At 47.6% G+C, this 24,321-nt stretch overlaps 1 protein-coding gene across 1 annotated transcript in view; it reads right to left on the bottom strand.

Moving 5' to 3' along the window:
• LOC143786231 (uncharacterized) overlaps positions 1-4,622 on the bottom strand; it is a 98,368-nt gene extending 93,746 nt beyond the window's left edge. Inside the window, 1 exon segment of the mRNA XM_077275510.1 lies at positions 4,592-4,622. Within this exon segment, the coding sequence (XP_077131625.1) occupies positions 4,592-4,622 (31 nt within the window).
• Between the last annotated feature and the right edge of the window lie 19,699 nt (positions 4,623-24,321).

The raw sequence follows: 24,321 nt of genomic DNA, 5'->3' as shown, positions 1-24,321 counted from the left end.
ATGTGATAAAACAGTGAACAAGAAAACAATATAATCAAATTATACAACAGGGAGGGATGTTGGTGGAGGAGTGGGAAGAGGGGAGGGGGGAAAGGGTAAAGACAAATACATGGGGGTAGGGGAGTAAAGGAGCACGCATCAAAGGATGCTTTTTATTTTTGTTATAAAAATGTTAAAAAAATACAAGGAATAAAACAATTCCACACATATTTTCAATAGGCTGCAGTGGGGGGCTGTGTGTGTGAGTGGCATGTCCTTGTGTGACTAGCATTTCAGCACTCACTCAGCAGTCTGTCTGAACATGTCGGAACATACCTGGCACTGCCTGGGTATGTCCCTGATACATTTGCCACACGTGTATTTGTAGCAGTCAACACATCTCTCAGTTGCACAATTGTTCGTGCATCGATGTTTGACCTGACCCTTTTGCCAGGGCTGGGTGTGGAAGGAAGTTGCCAAAGGAGTTTCTCCTTGCGTGCCTTCTTTTCAGTCACATGACGGCCACCTAACTCTTTTGCAAGCTCAACCAGGAAGTCCACCAGTCTCTCCTGCACCCCAGTGCATGCCTGATAAAGAACATGAGCATTGAGTGCTGCCATGTCAATCATGTTGTAGAACACGGCGACTGGCCATCTCCGTGTTCCTGCACGCACGCTGTACTCCCGCACCATTTGGTCCATTACATCCACACCGCACTTTGTGTGGTTGTATTGTGTGACCGTGTTTGGCTTCCTTTTCTTGGTATCCTCAGTCTCAACCACGCTGTGCATGCTGCTGAGAATGTAGACGGCCTTCTTTCGTTTGGGTGCATACACTGTCAGCGTGGCACCAGTGGTTGAAAACACTTGAGTGGTGAATTCAGTGAGGTCCATCTGTCTAGCGGATTGAGGAATTTCTTGGCGACTCTTGTTGACTGTGCCGAGGATAGTGGTTTCCCGGCTAAGCAGTCGTTGTGCAAGTGACAATGATGTAAAGAAATTGTCCGTGGTCACAGTTCTGCCCTTGTCCATGGATGGTTCCATCAGCCTCATCACTACAGTTTCGGACAGTCTCTCCCCGCTGGGACGACTGGGGTCCTTGCCAAGATATGGGAGGACATTACAGATGTACTTTGATTTCAAGTCGCTAGCCACCCAAAACTTGATGCCAAACTTGTCTGGTTTTGTTGCAATGTATTGCAGAAAACAGCAGCGAGTCTTTGACGGGAAAAGCTGTTCATCAATAGTGATGTGTCGACCAGGGTTGTAGGATGCGATGCAGTTGGTGACAAACGATCTCCACACATCGGAGATTGCAGCAAACTTATCGGTCTCCACTCGCTCACTGCGCGTGAACATGTCATCAAAGCGTAGGTGTTGCATGATGTCTTGAAAGCGGTTTTGGGTCATAGTGGCAATGATCCTTGGGTTTCCCAGGTTTGCTGACCAGCTGTCAAGTAGTGATGGAACCTTGGTCACCCCCCGCAAGATAATGACTGAAATAAATGTCATTAGTTCCGGGAGACCCATGAACCAATCCACCTGCTCCGTGTGACGTGCATGTTGAGTAGTCCATTCTTCAATGCTACGAAGCATGTCAAGGCTGATAAAACAGAGGAAGCTCTGAAGGCGACTCTGGACACTTCGTCTGGCCTTAGCACTTGGCTCTCCATCTGTAGGGTACGGTTCTATTGGTGTCAAATGGAAATGTTTCCCCACTTGTACTTCATGCCACACTGTGCCATCTATTGCGGTCTCTGTCGGCTCACTCGCCAACCGAGCTCTCTTTTTTGGTAGAGGCAGAGTCTCCTCATCTGCAAGATAAATAATTTCAAATAAGCATTTTGTTTTGGTTCAAAATAAAAAAAGATAGTCAGGAAATAAAATAGGTAACTCACACTGCCTTTTTTGGCATCCTGTTCTGTCCATTTTTGAAACAAGCAGAACAGGATCCCTTTTGGCCCCCATGCACCGTGGGTGATGTCCGTGTGCTATCCGTGAATCCACAGATAGCGCTGTCTGCTGTCACCACATACTCACCTCCCTCCAGCGCCTCTTCTCCTCTCACTTCCGGTTCACTCTTGGGCTCAGTGAAGTGAATATTCATAAGCCTAATGAGCGGCACCGGAAGTGAGAGGAACTGTCAGCGCTGGACTGAGGTGAATATGAAATTCTTTATTTTTAGGCTTTTCACACGGATGACATCTGTGTGCATGGACGTTTTCGGCAAAAAGCAGTCCGTGCTTCCGCAAAACAACGGACATGTCTCTGTGGAGCAGACGGACACGCATGTGCTCCACACAGAGACACAGTTCGTGCGGAATGGGGCCATAGGGGAACATGTGTCCCGTATGTCCGTGCCTACGGCATGTGTCAGCACAGACCCCACATGTGCAGGAGGCACAGATGTGTGAATCATCCCTAAGAGGGAGAACCGGGGATGAGACAGCCAGAGAAGACAGGTAAGACAGGGAAGACACAGAAAAGAGAGAGACACAGGGGAGAGACAGAAAAAGAAAGCCACAGAGGAAAACACATTAACCCCGCACCACACCCACCCTGCACCGCAGCGTACTGCCCACGCACCACACCTGCCCCCCACCGACCCTTATCTGCACCAACCCCTGCAAAACATAGGATCCAAATGAACAGGCAAAAAAGGGAGTGTGAAGCCAACCTAACCTGAAGACAGCTCAGAGTCCGAATCCGGTTGAAGGACTATGTCTGGTAGGCACGGTACTGTATAAGGAATGTGCCTCTGACTGCAGAGCCCTTAAGGGATAGCTAGAGGGGAAAACTGTGCAGTGCCCAATTCCCCCCTCCCACTACTTTCCCAGGTGAGGTCATGATCGGACGCCCAGCGGACCGGCCGGGGAGGGGAGTCAGGCCACACCCTCAGGGGTTAAATTCTAGTGCTGGGGCCGGATTTTCCCTCTTTCTCCCCGGCTGACCCTTGGAAGCGGTTGTTGTGCGGGCGCCTGGCACCGGCGGGCAGCGGAGCCCGAAGCAAACGCCGCGACGTCCGCCGCGTCCCCCCCCCCGGCGCTCCGGCTGACCATGGCGCAGGGGCGCCGCCAGGTAGACGCTCGGGACGTTCCTCCCATCCCCCTGAGCGCCTGCGTGTTGGAGAGGAGCCGGCGCTGCCAAGTCGCCGTGCTTCTGCCCCACGCACGGCTCTGGGGGGCGCGGCGGACGTCGCGGCGTTTGCTTCGGGCTCCGCTGCCCGCCGGTGCCAGGCGCCCGCGCCATACTCCGAACGCGTTCGGGCCCCGGTCACTTCCGGTCCCCTCTCTGAAACCCGGGGCCCGGCGCGCTTAGTGGAACCCCCGCCCCCTCACACTGTCCAGGCCCGCCCTGTCTCCCAGAGCGCAGTGCGGGCCTGGCGGGGCACGCCCACTTCCGGCCCCACTTCCTCCCAGCAGGCCCATGGCATTGCGGGGGCAAGCAGGGGACCGCCCGCCGCCTTGGTGTCCTCAGCGGTGCGCCAGCCGCTCAAGAGGACCGGGGTGCGGCGTGGGCAGCCAGCCCAGGCACACCGCGAGTCCCCTGCAGCGTCAGGGAGTCTGCCCTCCCTGATGCCGGCATGGGACCGCCGAGCCCCGCCCACCTACTCCCCGGGAAGCAGTAGTAGCGCAGCGTTAGCCTGTGGGGCCCCAGCCCGCAAAATCGGTCGGGGGGGCACCTCACAGGCGGCGCTCACTAGCCCCCCGAGCCAGATCCCGCCACGTAGCGCTGCAGCGTCCCCTGCCACGCCAGGGCTGCACCACCGTGGACCTCTGGCCAGCCCACTCCTGGCCTGCCATGTCCCCCCAGCAGGCACATCAGCATTGCCTTGCGGGGGGGCGGGCGGTCAGGGGCCAGAGCCACGAACACGGCCGCAGAGCGTGATGACCGGTCTAACCGAACCGGCCAGCACGCTCTGCAGCCAGGAGAGTATGCACCAAGCACGCACACGGTCGCACTAAGCACTAACACAGCTGCAATAAATTATGCGCCACCAACACCCCCATGGTCCCAAACGCAACTCGCAGACAGTTTTCTATCAGCCCCCGCCCTTTTAAGCTCACCCTGCGGTGCTAGCCTAACAGTCGCTGCGCCTTCCCCAGCTCTACACCCTGCACCGCCGCTCACGCCCCATAACCAAATTAACGTCCCCCCTACTCCCGAATTAAATGCCCATAACACAACCCCAAGACGGGGCGATCGCAGGCATAGATGCCGCAGATCGTCCTCACCCTCATCAGTAGAGTCCCGCCACCGTCCTCGCTGTCCCTCTAGCTGTCGGCATTCCCACTCCAGTCGCCGACACCACTCATACAGGAGCCGCAGGAGCCACCATAGATCCCGCTCCTCCAGATGGCGCTCGCCATCCTCAACCAACGGCTCAGACACATCGGGGAGTCACAACGAGCGGTACCTGTCGCACGCCGAAAGACAGCGGCCTCACCGGACACCCAGAGTGGGTACCCGGTGGGAACAGACATTGACACCCCCCGTCACCGACCAGGCGGAGGTCGGAGCCCCAATAGCCTCTCGTCCTCGAGCACATGACAGATCTCATCCGTCACGTGCTCCGTCTCTGGCTGACGCACAGGGAGAACTTCCATACATACCTCCCCGGTCCACCAGCCAGCACCGATCCATCGAGGCAATAGAAGCCGGAGCACCTCCCTCTCCAGGAGTCGCTCGGCATCAGTCGCAACACAGCGGACAACATCCCCGTGCCACGGCGCTGGCCTGCCATCTTCATCCTTCCGGGCGGGCGGTCAGCACCAGGACAGCGCCACGGCGGGAGCCAGAGTACCTCCGTCCGGAGACACTCTGCCTGCATTTGACAGCGGTGAGTTCCTTGATTTCGGTGAGCACTCTATCATAAAAAATGTGGGAGAAAGCGAGCTGGCAGCCGCTATCCAGGCCCTAGTTCAGCAGTTGACACGCCCAGGCGTACCAACTGACAATAGCATCACCCAAGCAGCCAGTCTGCACAAGGACGTATTTTTCTGTGGTGTTAGCCCACTGGGAGCGCACGTAGACTTGGAGACAAAGCAGAAAATATGGTGTAACGATTACGTAGATATATGGTCACTGCTATCGGCCGACCAACAGTCCGTAGATAAGGAAAGGAGGATAGGCGAGCGGGTACAAGATCGGAGCAAACCAAAAATAGCGCAAACGATGAATAACTGGCTTCAGGCTTTCACGGTTCTCGGCTGCATCATGGGCCAAAAGCACCCAGAGCGCTGTTCCGAATTGTTTATTTACCAGGATCTAATTTATAATTCATATAAGTGTCACGGCGGGTCTGCATGGAAACGGTACGACGAGGAGTTCCGCAGGCGGTTGGCCATGCAACCAGACTTGGGCTGGGGGGTAAAAGCGACGGACGTATGGTTACGACTCATGCTGTCCCAAAAACAGCCCCCCTTTACAACAGCGACCACTTATTACTCAGCAGCAGCAGGCCAGAATACAGTGGTCGTACGCGGACCTGGGGCCTGCTTACTTTTTAACGACGGATACTGCCGTTTCCACAGGTCCTGTAAATATAAACACGAATGCTCCTCCTGCGGAGGTGGACACCCTGCATCCAGGTGTACCCACCAAGCAAACAGAGCGCCTGCGAGGATTCACCCCGGTGAATGTAACCGCAATGGGCCCATGGCTAAACCGTTACCCCAATAAAGAAGCGGCACAGCAGCTATATTTCGGTTTTAAACACGGTTTTTATATCCCCTTCAAACCCAGCCCCTCACCGACTACGGCAAGTAATTTGAAATCGGCACGCGAATTCCCCGAGATTTTACATAAAAAAATCCAGAAAGAAGTAGAACTGGGCAGGATGGCGGGCCCTTTTAGATCTTTACCATTTAAGAATCTCAGGATCTCACCTTTAGGTATCGTTCCCAAGAAAGAGATAGGAAAATATCGGCTAATACATCACCTTTCTTACCCAAAAGGCGCATCGGTTAACGATGCGATACCCGCGGAAGAGACGTCCGTGACTTACTCTTCTTTTGACAGGGCTGTCGAGCTCGTGCGCGCAGCTGGGCCCGGTGCCCTGCTGGCGAAATCCGACATAGAGTCGGCCTTCCGCCTTTTGCCCGTTCACCCTGAGTGTTTCCATTTATTAGGTTGTGAGGTGGACAGGCTATTCTACTTCGATATGTGCCTACCTATGGGCTGCTCCATTTCCTGTCATTATTTTGAACTTTTCAGCACCTTCCTAGACTGGGTTTTACGATACGAAACTGGTAGCAATTCAACGATTCACTACATCGACGATTTTTTGTTCGTCGGTCCCAGGGACTCCAGACTCTGCTCCTTTCTTCTCCAAAAGTTTAGGTTTTTAGCTTGTAAATTCGGAGTACCACTCTCGCCGGAAAAAACAGTCGGCCCTTGTAACGTTCTGCCTTTTCTAGGTATTGAAATAGACACCAATGCAATGGTGTTTCGTCTACCAGCCGATAAACTGCAAAAAACCCTGCAAATGGTTAAAAACTTCCATGAAGCAAAAAAAGTCACCCTACAGCAGATGCAGTCCCTGCTAGGATTGCTCAACTTTGCCTGTCGTGTAATGCCGGTGGGCAGAGTTTTTTCACGCCGACTATCACTGGCAACCAAGGGCATAGCCCAGCCGAGCCACAGAATTAGACTAAACCGCTCCCTGAAGGCTGACTTGCTGGTCTGGAGGACATTCCTGGAGTCCTACAATGGGCATACATGCGTTATGACACGGAAGATGCCAAGCAAAGACTTAGGCCTACTGGTTGGTGGAAATATTACGGATGGTTTCGCGGCAATCTACAAGGACCAGTGGTGCAAAGGCCAATGGCCTAAACTATGGACCACGGCTGCATGGGGCCGTGACCCATCACTGGTGGAAATTTTGGCAATAGTAACATCAGTCGAGCTATGGGGTGCCCAATTGGAAAATACAAACATCAGATTTATAACCAAACAGCTGAGAACAGCAAAAGCCCTAAACAGCATGTCCTCTTCTTCACAGCCAGTGCTCGCGCTGTTGCGCCGCCTAGCACTACTATGCCTGAAGCACAACATCTGGTGCCGGGCCAGATTTGCGGCGACTGTAGATGATAAAATTGTTAACTCTTTGTTATCTTTCGATTGGCAGGCATTCAAACTCTTCCTCCCCAGAGTGCAAACATCGGGCCTACAATGTCCTCCTTCCCTCTTGGACATGGTGGCCAATCACTGATGCCCTTGATCCGCGCTTCAGTGACACCGGCGACGTGGCAGGTTTACGGTAAGGAGTGGGAGGAGTGGTGCTCGCTAACGCAAGGAAGACCAGTCGATAGGTGCGACCGGGCGAGATGCGACGTGCTAGAACTCTTAGAACGGCTCAGGTGGAGAGGCGCGTCAGGGACATCAGCGCAACGTCATTTATCGGGAATAGCCTTCTTCTTTCAGCTGCTGGGGTGGGTGGACGTAACCAAATATTTTTTCATAAAACAAGCCGTTAAAGGCTGGAGAAGGCTTCAACCTAGCCAGGAATGCCGTCGCCCAGTTTCCTTAAGGCTACTGGATGACATAATTGCAATATCTTCATCAGTGTGCAAGTCACAATACGAGGCAACGCTGATATCTGCAGCGTTTGCAATCGCCTTCTTCGGGGCGCTTCGCATCAGCGAATTAGTGCCGCAGTCAAAAACAGCATCAGTATGCGGTTTAATCAACGAAGACCTCGTCATATGCAGCGAAGCTCTGCGCATTAGAGTACGGAGATCCAAATGCGACCCCACCGGGAGGAGGACATGGGTAGTGGTCAAGGCGTCAAACGGCCCTATATGCCCCGTAAAAATAGTTAAACACTATGCGGTAGTAAGACATCCGGGTAGATTTTTTCTTTCACACACCAACGGGTCCCCGCTCACAAAATATCAGTTTCAAGCGATTTTTAAACAGTGCCTAGAGGCAGTCGGCGTGGCCCCAAAAGAATATGGGACACATTCCTTCCGAATAGGGGCGGCTACCGAAGCAGCTAGAGCGGGGGTATCGGAAGTTGAGGTGCCGAGAATGGGCCGCTGGAAATCCGCATGCTTCGCAAGATACATAAGACCAGACCTGCTTTAACACCTTTTGTCTCTTACAGGCAGCTGTAGGCCCACAGTCTGGGTAGTGGGGCATTCTTTTGTCTACTGGGCGTGCAAAAGGGCCAAACTAAGGCCGGGTGGAATCAATTTTGGCTTCCCGAATCTGGAAGTCAATTGGAGAGGCATCCGAGGGCTCCGGTGGCGTCAGATCTTCCCGGAGATGGTCGACATCGCTAAGAGGGCCAAGGGGCCGGTGGTTCTGGTCCTACATGCCGGTGGCAATAATTTGGGCAAGCGGAAAGGGGCCGAGCTGTACACAGTAATGTCAACAGATATCGAACGGTTTGTTTGTTTACTACCGGATATGGTGGTGGTGTGGTCTGAGATAATACCTCGAGCGGTTTGGCACGGAGCCAAGGACGTGAAAGCCATGAAAGCCATCGAAAACTCAAGAAAAAGGATTAACACAAAGATGTCGAAGTTTGTGAGAGAAAATTACGGCATTGCGGTTCGCCACCAAGAACTAGAAGGAACAATTTAGCTTTACTAAGACCGGATGGCATCCACCTCACGGAAGTCGGGCTCGACATATTCTTAGAGGGTTTGCGGGATGGTGTTGAACAGGCTCTAATGTTGTTGTGTGGCGGTCGGAGTCCTGTGTAGGTCATACACATGATCCTCCGTGGCGGTAGGTAGAGGGGGGCAAAGGTTCGTAACCTCTCATCGGCTTGCTGGCCCAGCGGTCGTCGGCTGGGGCCTTCAGCAATGAGTCCGTTGCAAAATGTAATTGCCCTTCTCTACTTTGCAAAATAAACCGTGACCGACCTGTTCAACCCATCCAGGCTTGTCGGTATCTTTTATGACGGAGTGGTGGGACGGGGGAAGGCACGGTTTACGACACACGGGTCTCTGCAGTCTGGTAGGCACGGTACTGTATAAGGAATGTGCCTCTGACTGCAGAGCCCTTAAGGGATAGCTAGAGGGGAAAACTGTGCCGTGCCCAATTCCCCCCTCCCACTACTTTCCCAGGTGAGGTCATGATCGGGACGCCCAGCGGACCGGCCGGGGAGGGGAGTCAGGCCACACCCTCAGGGGTTAAATTCTAGTGCCAAGGCCGGATTTTCCCTCTTTCTCCCCGGCTGACCCTTGGAAGCGGTTGTCCCACCCGCCCTCCCTTATGAACTTGTAATTGTACTGTGTTGTTACTTTGTAATTGTCCTAAATTATTCAAAAAAAAAACACACACAAAAAAAACACAAAAATCTTGATGTTCTTTTTTACACGTCACAGCGGTAGGTAGAGGGGGCAAAGGTTCGTAACCTCTCATCGGCTTGCTGGCCCAGCGGTCGTCGGCTGGGGCCTTCAGCAATGAGTCCGTTGCGAAATGTAATTGCCCTTCTCTACTTTGCAAAATAAACTGTGACCGACCTGTTCAACCCATCCAGGCTTATCGGTATCTTTTATTACGGAGTGGTGGGACGGGGGAAGGCACGGTTTACGACACACGGTCTCTGCAGTCTTCTCCATCTGAGTCAGAAGAGTTTGTATTGCTCAGAATCAGTTCCAATGCCTCTTCAATGGTGTGCCTTCTCTCCATTTTCTTTCCTGTGAACAAAATAGGTTTCTCCCCCACAGCACATAAAGCTGCATGCAAATTTGCTAATGCAATGCTGGGGGGGGGGGGCAGACACTCAAGAGCAGCTAACATTCTTTGGGTATGGACACACTTCAGTTCCTGATCAGTTTTCTTTCAAGATTGACACCTGTTCTGGGTTTTGGAGTCACTTCTGGGCCCTAATGGGGCCGTCACACGGGGAGATGATTCCCGGCGATGTGGGAGCGATCACGTGCGTGTGCACATCGCCGGGGCATCACTGGTAACATGACACATGCGGACATGTCGCCGGCGAACGTCTGTGAAGGATCGCCTCGGAACCAGCCTGTAGTTCAGAGGCGATCCCCGGGCCATTCTCTGGATGACTGTACCTTCTCTGCACCAACCCCTGCCTAACAGGATGCAAACGATCAGGCAAAAAAAGGCACTGTGAAGCCAGCATCTCTTTCTTGTGAGCAGCAACCCCCACACTCAGGAATAGCTTGCATTCTTCTGTTTACACACTCTTATCTTAGATAATCCCCCCTGCAGATTCCTCAGGCAAGAGCACATTTACAAATGAAAGGATGCTAATTAAAGTGTCAATATGGACTGAGGGTCATTTGACCCTCTCTCAGGACTTCAGGGGGGATCTTGAAATTCTAAATGTTAACAGGGTAATAACTCTGGAATTCTTCAACAAATCCCACTGATCTTGAGACTTTTTTAATGATATGTTTTATTTATAAAAAATATCAGAAATTTGAAAAAAATGTAAAAAAATTTCAAACTTTAAATGATTACTCCTCTACTCCAGATAGTCATACCACAGAAAAATATTAACAAATAACATTTCCCTCATGTCTGCTTTACATCAGAATTATTTATAAAATGTTATTTTATTTTGATAGCATTTTAGGAGGTTTTAAAATGTAGCAGTAATTTTTCATTTTTTCATGGAAATTTACAAAATTTATTTTAAGGGACCTATCCAGATTTGAAGTGACTTTGGGGTCCTATATATTGGAAAAACCACAAAAGTGATACCATTTTGAAAACATCACCGCCCCCCCACATCCACATATATTGAAAACTGATGTCAGATAGTTTATTAACCCTTCAGGTGATTTTAAGGAATAAATGTAAAATGGCATGACAGGAATGAGATAGTGTATTTTTACCACCTAAATGTCCCTAACTTCTGAACAGGCCATTTTGAAAACAGCACCCCCGACATATTGAAAACTGTTGTCAGGTAGTTCATTAACCCTTCAGGTTGTTTTAAGGAATTAACCCCTTTACACGCAAGGGTGGTTTGCACGTTAATGACGGGGACAATTTTTACAATTCTGACCACTGTCCCTTTATGAGGTTATAACTCTGGAACGGATTCCGGTGATTCTGACACTGTTTTCTCATGACATATTGTACTTCATGGATAACATTTCTTTGATATTACTTGAGTTTATTTGTGGGAAAAAAAAATGGAAATTTGGCGAAAATTTTGAAACTTTCACAATTTTCCAACTTTGAATTTTCATGCCCTTTAATCACAGAGACATGTTAGACAAAATACTTAATAAGTAACATTTCCCACAGGTCTACTTTACATCAGCACAATTTTGGAACCAACATTTTTTTTGTTAGGGAGTTAAGGGTTAAAAATTCACCAGCGATTTCTCATTTTTACAACACCATTTTATTTTAGGGACCACATCACATTTGAAGTCACTTTGAGGGGTCTACAGTCATGGACAAAAATTTTGAGAATGAGACAAATATTAATTTTTCCAAAGTCTACTGCTTCATTTTTTCTAATGGCAATTTGCATATACTCCAGAATGTCAGAGTGATCAGCTTAACAGCAATTACTGTACTTGCAAAGTCAATATTTGCCCAGAAAATGAACTTTAACCCCCAAAACACATTTCAACATGATTGCAGTCCTGCCTTAAAAGGAGCAGCTAACATCGTTTTAGTGATTGATCCATTAACACAGGTGTGGGTGTTGATGAAGACAGGGCTGGCGATCAATCAGTCATGATTAAGTAAGAATGACATCACTGGACACTTTAAAGGGCCACTGTCACCCCCCCCCCCCCCAGCCGTTATAAACTAAAAGAGCCACCTTGTGCAGCAGTAATGCTGCAGTCTAACAAGGTGGCTCTTTTAGTTTTTGATTCATTTATTACCTCAATAAAGCGTTTTAAAAATTGGCCACACATACCAGATATTGTACCAGGAGGCGGTCCGAATCGTCCTCTATCAATCTTCCAACTGCCGTCACTCTTCTCTTCAGGGCCGATGGTACCCGCCTCCTTCGCGTTGTTGCTTCTTAAATCCGGCGCCTGCGCTTTGCGTGCCTGCCTGGGGCCTGCGCAGTGTTCTTTGTCAGTCACATCTCAGATGCCGGGTGCCTGACTGCGCCCTGTTACTGAATCCCCGCCCCGCACTGTGTTATTCATTATGCACAGTGCGGGGCTGGGGTTCCTGGGAAGGCGGGGGAGCGTCAGAGATGGGAGAGCGTCCGAGATGGGGGAGCGCCTGAACAGCGCAGTGCGCATGCCCAGGAATGCCAGCCCCGCACTGTGCATAATGAATAACACAGTGCGGGGCGGGGATTCAGTAACAGGGCGGCCGCACTGCCCGCACAGGCGGAGTCAGGCACCCGGGCATCTGAGATGTGACTGACAAAGAACACTGCGCAGGCCCCAGGCAGGCACGCACAGCGCAGGCGCCGGATTTAAGAAGCAACAACGCTCAGGGGGCGGGTACCATCGGCCCTGAAGAGAAGAGTGATCGCAGTTGGGGGATTCTCAAAATTCAAATTCAATATTCAAAATATCTGGTATGTGTGGCCAATTTTTAAAACGCTTTATTGAGGTAATAAATGTATCAAAAACTAAAAGAGCCACCTTGTTAGACTGCAGCATTACTGCTCAAAATTCTCAAAAATTTTGGCCATGACTGTATATGATAGAAAATAACCAAGTGTGACACCATTCTAAAAACTGCACCCAAGGTGCTCAAAACCACATTTAATAAGTTTATTAACCCTTCAGGTGTTTTACAGGAATTTTTGGAATGTTTAAAAAAACATTTAACTTTTTTTCAGAAAAAAATTGCATCAGATCAAATTTCTTTTATTTTACCAAGGGTAACAGGAGAAATTGGACCCCAAAAGTTGCTGTACAATTTGTCCTGAGGACGCTGATGCCCCATATGTGGGGGTAAACCACTTATGGCAAGGCAGAGCTGGGAAGGGAAAGAGCACCGTTTGACTTTTTCAACGCAGAATTGGCTGGAATTGAAATCAGAAGCCATGTCGCATTTGGAGAGCCCCTGATGTGCCTAAACAGTGGAAACCCCCCAATTCTAACTCCAACCCTAACCCCAACATACCCCTAACTCTAATCCCAACCCTAACCCCAACACACCCCTAACCCCAACTCGAACACACCCCTAATCTTAATCCCAACACACCCCTAACCCAACCGTAAATGTAATCCAAACCCCTAACCCCAACCCTAACTTTATCCCCAACCCTAACTTTAGCCCCTACCCTAATGGGAAAATGGAAATAAATACATTTTTTTATTTTATTATTTTTCCCTAACTAAGGCGGTGATCAAGGTGGGTTTTATTTACTCTTTATAGAGGATTTTTATAGCGGGTTTTTATGTTTGGCAGCTGTCACACACTAAAAGATGCTTTTTATTGCAAAAAATATTTTTTCCGTCACCACATTTTGAGAGATATAATTTTTCCATAATTTGGCCCACAGAGTCATGTGAGGTCTTGATTTTTGCGGGACGAATTGACGTTTTTATTGGTACAATTTTCGGCCACATGGCATTTTTTGATTGCTTTTTATTCCGATTTTTGTTAGGCAGAATGAACAAAAACCAGCAATTCATGAATTTCTTTTGGTGGGCGTTTATATTGTTCCACGTTTGGTAAAATTGATAAAGCAGTTTTATTCTTCGGGTCAGTACGATTACAGCGATACCTCATTTATATCAATTCTTTACATTTTGGCGCTTTTATACACTAAAAACTTTTATAGAAAAAATAATTATTTTTGCATCGCTTTATTCTGAGGGCTATAACTTTTATTTTTCCGCTGAGGACGTTGTATGGCGGCTCATTTTTTTGCGGGACAAGATGACGTTTTCAGCGGTACCATGTTTGTTTATATCTGTCTTTTTGATCGCATGTTATTCCATTTTTTGTTCGGCAGTATGATGATAAAGCATTGTTTTTTGCCTCTTTTTTTTAATAATTTGCTTTACGGTGTTCACTGAAGGGGTTAACTAGTGGGACAGTTTTATAGGTCGGGTCGTTACGGACGTGGCGATACTAAATATGTGTACTTTTATTATTTTTTTATTTACATAAAGAAATGTATTTATTGCAAAAGAAAAGAAATAAAGAAAGAAATGTACTTTGCAAAGCACTGTGTCTGATCAGCGATCTGACAGGCAGTGCAGGAGGCTGTCATAATCAGCTGACACCCGGCCGCGCTCCTCTCGTGAGCGCGGCTGATCGCATATGACGTACTATCCAGTCGGTGGTCATACGGGCCCAGACCACCTCGACGGGATAGTACGTCTAATGTCAGAAAGGGGTTGATGCAAAATGGCATGACAGGAATAAAAAAGTGTATTTTTACCACCTAAGTGTTGCTAACTTCTGAAAAGGCCGCTATAGCCGGGAGACTCTAAAGGCCCCGTCACACATAGCGAGATCGCTGCTGAGTCACAAGTTTTGTGACGCAACAGCGACTTCAGTAGCGATCTCGCTATGTGTGACACGTACCAGCGACCCGGCCCCTGCTGCGAGATCGCTGGTCGTGTCGGAATGGCCTGGACCGTTTTCTGGTCGTTGAGGTCCCGCTGACATCGCTGAATCGGTGTGTGTGACACCGATTCAGCGATGTCTTCACTGGTAACCAGGGTAAACATCGGGTTACTAAGCGCAGGGCCGCGCTTAGTAACCCGATGTTTACCCTGGTTACCAGCGTAAATGTAAAAAAAAAACAAACAGTACATACTCACCATCTGATGTCCGTCAGGTCCCTTGCCGTCTGCTTCCTGCTCTGACTGAGATCCGGCCGTACAGTGAGAGCTCAGCACAGCAGTGACGTCACCGCTGCGCTCTGCTCTCACTATACGGCTTCACTCAGAGCGGGAAGCAGACGGCAAGGGACCTGACGGACATCAGATTGTGAGTATGTACTGTTTGATTTTTTTGGTAACCAGGGTAAACATCGGGTTACTAAGCGCGGCCCTGCGCTTAGTAACCCGATGTTTACCCTGGTTACCCGAGTGCTGCAGGGGGACTTCGGCATCGTTGAAGACAGTTTCAACGATGCCGAAGTCGTTCCCCTGATCGTTGGTCACTGGAGAGAGCTGTCTGTGTGACAGCTCCCCAGCAACCACACAGCGACTTACCAACGATCACGGCCAGGTCGTATCGCTGGTCGTGATCGTTGGTAAATCGCTATGTGTGACGGGGCCTTAAGGCCGCTAGTTGGCCATTAGTGATGAACAAATATGCTCGTTGCTCGGGTGGTCTCCGAGTATTTGTGACTGCTCGGAGATGTAGTTTTCCTTGCTGCATGATTTGCGGCTATCTGACAGCTTGATTACATGTGGGGATTCACTAGTAACCAGGCAACCCCCACATGTACTCAGGCTGGCTAGCAAGTTGTAAATCATGCAGCTGAGGCAAGGAAAACTTAATCTCTGAGCAGTCACAAATACTCGGAGATCACCCGAGCGTACTTGGGAAAACCTGAGCAACAAGTACACTCACTCATCACTATTGGCCATGAATTGTCATCAGGATCACACAATCATGATCTCAGGATGTCGATGAGGATAAAGCGGAAGCCCCCACAATCTGTTAACCCTATATAGGATGTAGTCACTATTGACAGAAGCATCTAAGGGGATAAGAATATATGGACGGGGCCATCATTGATCGCTGCTGAAACAGCAAGTTGTCAGCTATAGTGTACAGCCGACAGCTGCTGGATTGTCACCTGTATGGGGATGCTAGTCACATATCTCAGGTCAGTAAAAAGAAGTATTAAAGGGTTAAATGCACTACCATTTTTATTTTTGCATTTTTCAAGCAATGTTTTGTCTGGAGATGTTGTATTTTTGGAATACACGCTATTTTTTGAGAGGTTGGAAGCATTTTTTTATGGCATTCATTTCTGATATAAATGTCATGTTAGAAAAGTTGTCCACCCATTTTTTTAACATTTACATGAAGCCCAGTATGGTTTAAACCACACGTCAAACTCTGGCCTGTTGGCCAAATCTGTCCGGCAGGGTGATTATATTTGGCCCACGGTGTTCGCAGCCTCAACCCCCCCCCCCCCCCGACATCACTACAACGGTTCAGTATCCTGGATGCCGATACAGTTGAAGGTAATAATGAATGAGGGATCTCAGCCATAATTCTCCTTCTGCGTCTGATGTCTCAGTGCAGCGGGTACGATAACATCACTATTCCGCTCCAGCTGTGCTGAGAAGGCGAGCTTCAGAGTACTCGCTGTCGAGCCTGGAGCACTGGGGAGAGCCGAGTATTTTTAATGTGGGGACCATTAAGCCACACGGAGTAATAATTCGGGCCACAATACTGTATGGAGGACTATGTGGGACCATTACTCTGTGTGGAAGACTGTGTGTGGCTCATTATACTGTATAGAGGACTATGTGGGGCCCATTATACTATATGGAGAACTGAGTGCGGCCATTATACTGTATAGAGGACTATTTGGGGCCATTATATACTGTATTGAGGACTATATGGAGTCATTACACTGTATGGAGGACAATTTGGGGCCCACTATACGTTTTGTAGGTGTCACGCTGTGACAGACGTAAGGGAGAGGGGCCTAAAACTGTCCCTGGAACCCTAACTATCCCTGTCTCAGGGGTAGTCTTGATGGTAGAGAGAGCTGGGTCTCCAACCTTACTATATTCTTGTTAAACCCTAATCTGTTCCCTCCCCCATCCCATGGGGCTTGGTACAGAAATGTAAGGGAAACAAGACACAAATACAAAACAGGGATAACTGAGTACCACTATTATACAACAGCACTTACCAAAATAGGCAGGAGGATAAGGAAAGAGAAGAATGCACAAACCATCAGATTCATTCATCAATCAAAACTCCAACAAACATCCAGGGTCGCGGAGCGGCGTTGGAAGAAAACACGCATGCCAGATAATTTCACTGCGTTCAAACAAGCTACACTTGCCTTCAAACTAGCCCTCACTTCTGCTAAACAGACCTATTTCACAAACTTTGTATCTTCATTATCCTACAACCCGAAACAACTGTTCAGCACATTTAAGGGTATGTTTCCACTTGCCGAATCGTCTGCGCTTTGGACGGAGCGGAAAACTCTCTCCGCCCAAAACTCATTGTTCATTGCACACATCTCCGCACCCCATTCATAGGGAGTCGAAGCAAGGTAAACGGACATGAAGCTTTCTAAAAAGGCACGCCGCATGTCCAGAATCGCAGGGCCACCGGATGCGTGTTCACACGCATAGTGGAGACGGGATTTCATAAAATCTCCTCCACTATGTTGTAACATCTGGACGATGCGAGTTGAACACTGCGGTTGTATGCAGCGTTCAATCCGCAGCTATTCCGGATGTAATTCGGCAAGTGGAAACATACCCTAACTCTCTCCTCCGCCCACCACTGCCACCTCCAACTCCCCTCATCTCTTCCGAGGACTTTGCCACCTACTTCAAAAACAAGATCGACCAAACCTTTACTGTTCCACCTCTCCATATACCAGACCTCTGCCCTTCCCTAATAACCTCCCTCTCTAACATCACTGAAGGAGAACTTACTCACCTCCTTTCCAAATCATACCTCACCACCTGTGCACTTGACCCCATCCCTTTCCACCAGCTCCCCAACCTCACTAACATGCTCATTCCAGCCCTAACCCATCTCTTCAATCTATCGCTATCTTCTGGTACCTTTCCCTCTGCCTTCAAACATGCCACCATCACACCCATCCTCAAAAAAGCTAACCTTGACCCAACTGCTATGCCCAGCTATCGCCCCATATCACTGCTCCCATTTGCTTCCAAACTCCTTGAGCAGCCTGTCCATGCTCAACTTTAATACCACCTCTCATCTAACTCTCTCCTTAACAACCTCCAATCTGGCTTCCGCCCCCATCACTCCAACGAAACTGCTCTGACGAAAATTACGAATGACTTACTCACAGCCAAAGCTAACAGACAGTTCTCCATCCTCCTCCTTCTCGACCTGTCCTCTGATTTCGACAGTCAACCACTGCCTACTGCTACAGATTCTTTCTTCCCTTGGCATCAAAGGCCTTACCCTGTCCTGGATTGCCTCATACCTTTCCGACCGCCCATTTAGCGTTCCCACTCCCACACTACGTCCTCATCCCGCCCTCTCTCTGTTGGAGCCCCTCAAGGATCTGTCCTGGGGCCCCTACTGTTTTCCATCTATACCCTTGGCCTAGGACAACTCAAAGTCCAATGGCTTCCAGTACCACCTGTATGCGGACGACACTCAGATCTACCTCTCTGGCCCAGATCTCACCTCTCTGTTATCCAGAATCCCGGAGTGTCCATCAGCCATATCCTCCTTCTTCAACTCTCGCTTCCTAAAACTCTATGTAGACAAAATCGAACTCATCATCTTTTCCCCATCTCGCGTATCCCCCCTACCTGATCTATTATGGTAAACTGCATCACGCTCTCTCCTGCACCTGAAATCCGCTGCCTCGGGGTAACTCTCAACTCTGCCCTGTCCTTTAAACCACACGTCCAAACTCTTGCCACCTCCTGTCGCCTCCAACTCAAAAATATTGCCAGAATCCATCCCTTCCTCAGTCCACAATCTTCTAAAACTCTTGTACATGCCCTCATCATCTCTCGCCTCGATTACTGCAATACCCTCCTGTGGCCTCCCTGCTCTCTTGCACCGCTCCAGTCTGTCCTCAACTCTGCTGCCCGGCTAATCCACCTCTCTCCTCCCCTGTTTCTCCCCTCTGCAAATCCCTCCACTGGCTCCCAATTCCTCAAACAATCCAGTTCAAACTACTAACACTGACCTACAAAGCCATCCATAACCTGTCCCCTCCCTATATCTCTGAACTAATCTCCCAATATCTTCCCTCACGTAATTTTCGATCCTCCCAAGACCCCCTACTCTCCTCCACTCTTATTTGTTCCTCACACAACCGCCTCCAAGATTTCTCCCAAATATCCCCCATCCTCTGGAATTCTGTGCCTCAACATGTCCGATTATCCACTACCCTCGGATCTTTCAGACGGAACCTGAAAACCCATCTCTTCAGGAAAGTCTACAGCCTGCAATAACCATTCTGCCGCCTCACCAACCACCCGAGCTGCCGCCTCACCAACCACCCGAGCTACCGTCTCACCACCACCCAAGCTGCCGCCTCACCACCACAAGAGCTGCCGCACCCCCGACCTTGTCTCTTCCCCATTATCCCGTAGAATGTAAGTCTGCAAGGACAGGGTCCTCTCCCCTCCTTACAAGGTCTGTCATTGTAAATTTATTTACTGTAAACGATATCTATAACTTTGTACGTAACCCCCTTTCTCATGTACAGCACCATGGAATTAATGGTGCTATATAAATAATAATAATCTAATCCCTATTCAGAGCAATACTATATCCACCATGACTGCAGTTCATGGGTTAGAGTCTCTATCCCTAGGATACAAAGGCATCACTTGTGCTATCTAAAACTAACACATAGCTTCCCCAACAAGTTTTGCCCAACATGCTTCCTCATTAGGTTGGGGTTATACATTTTTTATAGAGATTATAATAGTGAGATAGCACAGGCACACTTGTTTTTTAATTTATGCACCACTATTTTTTAACAAAGTATAATAAAATCCATGTTTTAATGCATCCCTTAATTAGGGCTTATTTACCCTCTGGGTAATTTGGTATTATGAATTTGCCATCCCTATGGGCCCCATATAATGTTCCATAAAGAATAATGGCCTCATAATGTTCCATACAGAGTAATGGCACTCATATAATGTCCCATACAGAATAATGGCCTCATATAATGTTCCATAAAGAATAATGGCCTCATATAATGTTCCATACAGAATAATGGCCTTATATAATGTTCCATACATAATAATGGCACTCATATAATGTTCCATACAGAATAATTGCACTCATATCATAGAATGGTAGAGTTGGAAGGGACCTCCTGGGTCATCTGGTCCAACTACCTGCTCAAAGCAGGATTTACTAAATCATCCCAGACAGATGGGTCATTCCGTGGTCAAGTGGACCAGTGGTCCCCACTCGACCTTCTCCGATTTTGCTGAAAATTTATAAGGATGTACATGTATGTTTGAAAAGAGGTTCTGTAATTTTTTAGGGCCAGATCTCAAATACATTGGCCACTGTTGACCTTTCACTGGAGGTTCCACCAAGCCTGCGGCTTCAGCTAAGAGGATTTTGCAAACTTTGGCACATAGCCATTAGAGTTCTATACTGGCTATGATGCTGAAATTTGGCATACTAGCCCAACTTTTGGTGCTAAACACGATAAAATTATTACCGAGTATGACAAAACAATATTTGGGCCGCAATTTTGTGTCAAAGTAGCTTGAAAAACGTGTTGCATAAAATTTATGCCAAACTTTGCCCATATATAACTCAAGACCAAAAACCAATAGTAACTGGTGCTTTGCCCTGTACACCAAACATCTACATGACTTTGCATTGCTGCAATATCACAGTCAAAGCATATGTATTTGTGGAAATATTCACACCCACATATGATGAAAAACTTAAAAAACCCGAATTTTACCTATTTTTAGGTCAAATTTCTCAAAAAGGGTACCCCTAAAATATATTAATTCTGATATCATTAGAAAGAGCACATTTTTCTCTACAAGGATCATTGTTTGTTTTTTTGGAGTCTCTCAGTTTAAGAAATGAAAAATGCCACTGAACATGGTGTTATTTATTAATATGCAATGAATGGTAACTGCACTATTCAAACCCTTGCGTTGGTCCATGGTGTTTATACCACAACCAATTCCCTAAGAATTGGTATTATAATCCTATTAGAATTGTAATAATGCTGTCTTTCGAGAATTGGCAGCCCCATCGCCTAGGAGCCATGGCCGATAGCCGTGCAAGGCGAGCCTCGGGCGGTCTCTTTATTGCAGGTTCCGAAGCCTGAGGGTGGGTGTCTTTGCCTAGGATCCCAAGCCTAATATTAGGTATCTTTTGTTGGTTCCCAAGCCATAATGTTCAGTCTAAGTGGTCTGGAATTGTTGCTGAATTTGCAACATAATCGGTTCAGAGAAGCTGTATTGTCAGCCCATTGCTGTCTAAAAAGGTCCAAATCTTGGCATTGGCACCTAAAAGTTGGTCCATTAAGGCTATATCAGACGAATTCGGTGTCTCTGAACGAATGGTCAAACAAGCTCGAAAGCTTAAATGTGAACATGGGATCTTAGCCTTACCTAGAATTAAGTGTGGCAAGAAAGTTTCTGAGGAAGTGAAGAAAAAGGTGCAGGCATTTTTTGAGGATGATGAATTCAGTCGAATGTGCCCTGGTACAAAAGACTATGTATCAGTGCGAATAGCAGGAGAAAAAAAGCAGATGCAAAAGCGACTATTACTGAGGAATATGAGGGAAATGTTTGTTGCCGATCGGGATCGGAATGGCCCTCAAATTGGATTTTCCAAGTTTTGTGAGCTTCGGCCAAAGTGGTGCGTAACCGTTGGATCTGCTGGAACACATTCCGTTTGTATGTGTACCATTCACCAGAATGTGCTTGCAGTATGCCCAATCAATGATGACTACAAAGAGCTCATATGCAAAATGGTCTGTGGAATTGAATCCAAGGACTGTATGCTTGGCCGTTGTGATAAATGCCCGGGTCCTGAAGTTTTAAAAGAATTTCTAGTCAATGTGTTTGTCAACAGTGACCCTGAAGATATTATTGAGTTCAAACAATGGATTCACACTGATCGAGACACGCTTGATGCCAAACAACTGACTACAGAAGATTTCATTGAAGAATTGGTTTTGAAAATTTCTAAACTTTGTAGCCATCACTACATCGCCAAGCATCAACGTTGCTATCTGAAATCGTTGAAGGAAAATCTGAGACCTGGAGAGCTTGTGATCCTTATGGACTTTGCTGAAAATTACTCATTTATTGTTCAAGATGCCATTCAAGGTTTCCACTGGGAAAATAGTCAAGCTACAGTACACCCATTTGTAATTTACTTCAAGGAGTAAAATGGTGAAGCTGCGCAGAACATCAGCTTGTGCATAATCAGTGATTGCTCACAACATGACACAGTTGCAGTCCACACTTTCTTAACAGTAATTGTGGAGTATCTCAAGACTCTCATCTATGGGATTCGTCATATCCACTACTTCAGCGATGGATCTGCAGCCCAGTACAAAAATTTCAAAAATGTTCTCAACTTGTGCCACCACAATGCTGATTTCAATATCAGAGCTGAATGGAATTTTTTTGGTACCAGTCATGGAAAGTCGCCCTGTGATGGGATTGGAGGGACAGCAAAGAGGTGGGCAGCTCGTGCCAGTCTTCAACGCCCAACTGAAAACCAAATACTGACCCCGGTGGATTTATTCAACTTTTGCAATGAGCAACTGCATGGAATCAAGTTTTTTTTTGTTCCAAAAGAAAAAATTGACGAAATACGGGTAGTTCAAGAGGAAAGGTTCAAAGATGGACATACAATTGCTGGAACAAGAGAAAATCACCAGTTTGTGCCACTTGATGACAAAAAGATTCGCATTTCAAGGGTGTCAAATGACCCATCATCTTTCATTGCCTATGTAGATAGATCTGTCAGATCAGAAATGCCTTTTGTGCCAAATGCAAACCTCCAGCCAGGGCAATACATTGCCTGCATTTACGATAGGAACTGGTGGATTGGAAATACTTCTGAAATTTCTGTCGACGAGCATGATGCATTAATAAATTTTATGCATCCTCATGGACCAGCTAGCTTCTTTCACTGGCCTGTGAGAAATTATACATGCTGGATTCCCGAGTAGTCAATCATTGCAATAATTCCAGCACCAGCTGCAACATCAATGGGCCGACAATACAGCTTCTCTGAACAGATTATGTTGCAAATTCAGCAACAATTCCAGACCACATAGACTGAACATTATGGCTTGGGAACCAACAAAAGATACCCAATATTAGGCTTGGGATCCTAGGCAAAGACACCCACCCTCAGGCTTCGGAACCTGCAATAAAGAGACCGCCCGAGGCTCGCCTTGCACGGCTATCGGCCATGGCTCCTAGGCGATGGGGCTGCCAATTCTCGAAAGACAGCATTATTACAATTCTTAATAGGATTATAATACCAATTCTTAGGGAATTGGTTGTGGTATAACCACCATGGACCAACGCAAGGGTTTGACTAGTGCAGTTACCATTCATTGCATATTAATAAATAACACCATGTTCAGTGGCATTTTTCATTTCTTAAACTGAGAGACTCCAAAAAAACAAACAATGATCCTTGTAGAGAAAAATGTGCTCTTTCTAATGATATCAGAATTAATATATTTTAGGGGTACCCTTTTTGAGAAATTTGACCTAAAAATAGGTAAAATTCGTTTTTCATCATATGTGGGTGTGAATATTTCCACAAATACATATGCTTTGACCGTGATATTGCAGCAATGCAAAGTCATGTAGATGTTTGGTGTACAGGGCAAAGCACCAGTTACTATTGGTTTTTGGTCTTGAGTTATATATGGGCAAAGTTTGGCATAAATTTTATGCGACGCGTTTTTCAAGCTACTTTGACACAAAATTGCGGCCCAAATATTGTTTTGTCATAGCCAGTAATAATTTTATCGTGTTTAGCAGCAAAAGTTAAGCTAGTATGCCAAATTTCAGCATCATAGCCAGTATAGAACTCTAATGGCTATGTGCCAAAGTTTGGAAAATCCACTTAGCTAAAGCCGCAGGCTTGGTGGAACCTCCAGTGAAAGGTCAACAGTGGCCAATGTATTTGAGATCTGGCCCTAAAAATTTACAGAACCTCTTTTCAAATATACATGTACATCCTTATAAATTTTCAGCAAAATCGGAGAAGGTCGAGTGGGGACGATTTTTAAAACTGGTCCACTTGATGTGGAATGACCCAGATGTCTGTCCAGCCTCTGATTGAAAACTTCCATGGAAGGAGAACTCACCACCTGTACACCAAACTGTACAGCGCTGCGGAATATGTTAGCGCTATATAAAAATAAAGATTATTATTACCGTATATACTCGTGTATAAGCTGAGTTTTTTAGCACTTTTTTTGTGTGCTGGAAATACCCACCTCGGCATATACACAAGTCAATTGTCCTAGAGGGCCTGGCGGGGAAGGGGGAGAGGCGGGTCACAGAGGCAGGAACCGGCGGCTGTAACTGTGCCCGCTGCTAAAGAGAAATGAATATTAATTTCTCTTATAGCGCGCACAGTGACATCTGCAGCCGCCGGCTTCCAGAAGACATCCTACTCAACTTCCTGCGCTCCCTCGCATCTAGTTGGTTCCGGTGCCAGCAGCATTTCCGGCCGAGCGATCGCGTGGCCCTGCTCATTAAAGGGAACCTGTCACCCCTAA

This window comes from Ranitomeya variabilis, chromosome 7 (genome assembly GCF_051348905.1).
Source record: "Ranitomeya variabilis isolate aRanVar5 chromosome 7, aRanVar5.hap1, whole genome shotgun sequence".
Lineage (NCBI taxonomy): Eukaryota > Metazoa > Chordata > Amphibia > Anura > Dendrobatidae > Ranitomeya > Ranitomeya variabilis.
The sequence above is the reverse complement of the archived record's forward strand: the minus strand, read 5'-3'. Positions and strand labels throughout refer to the sequence as shown.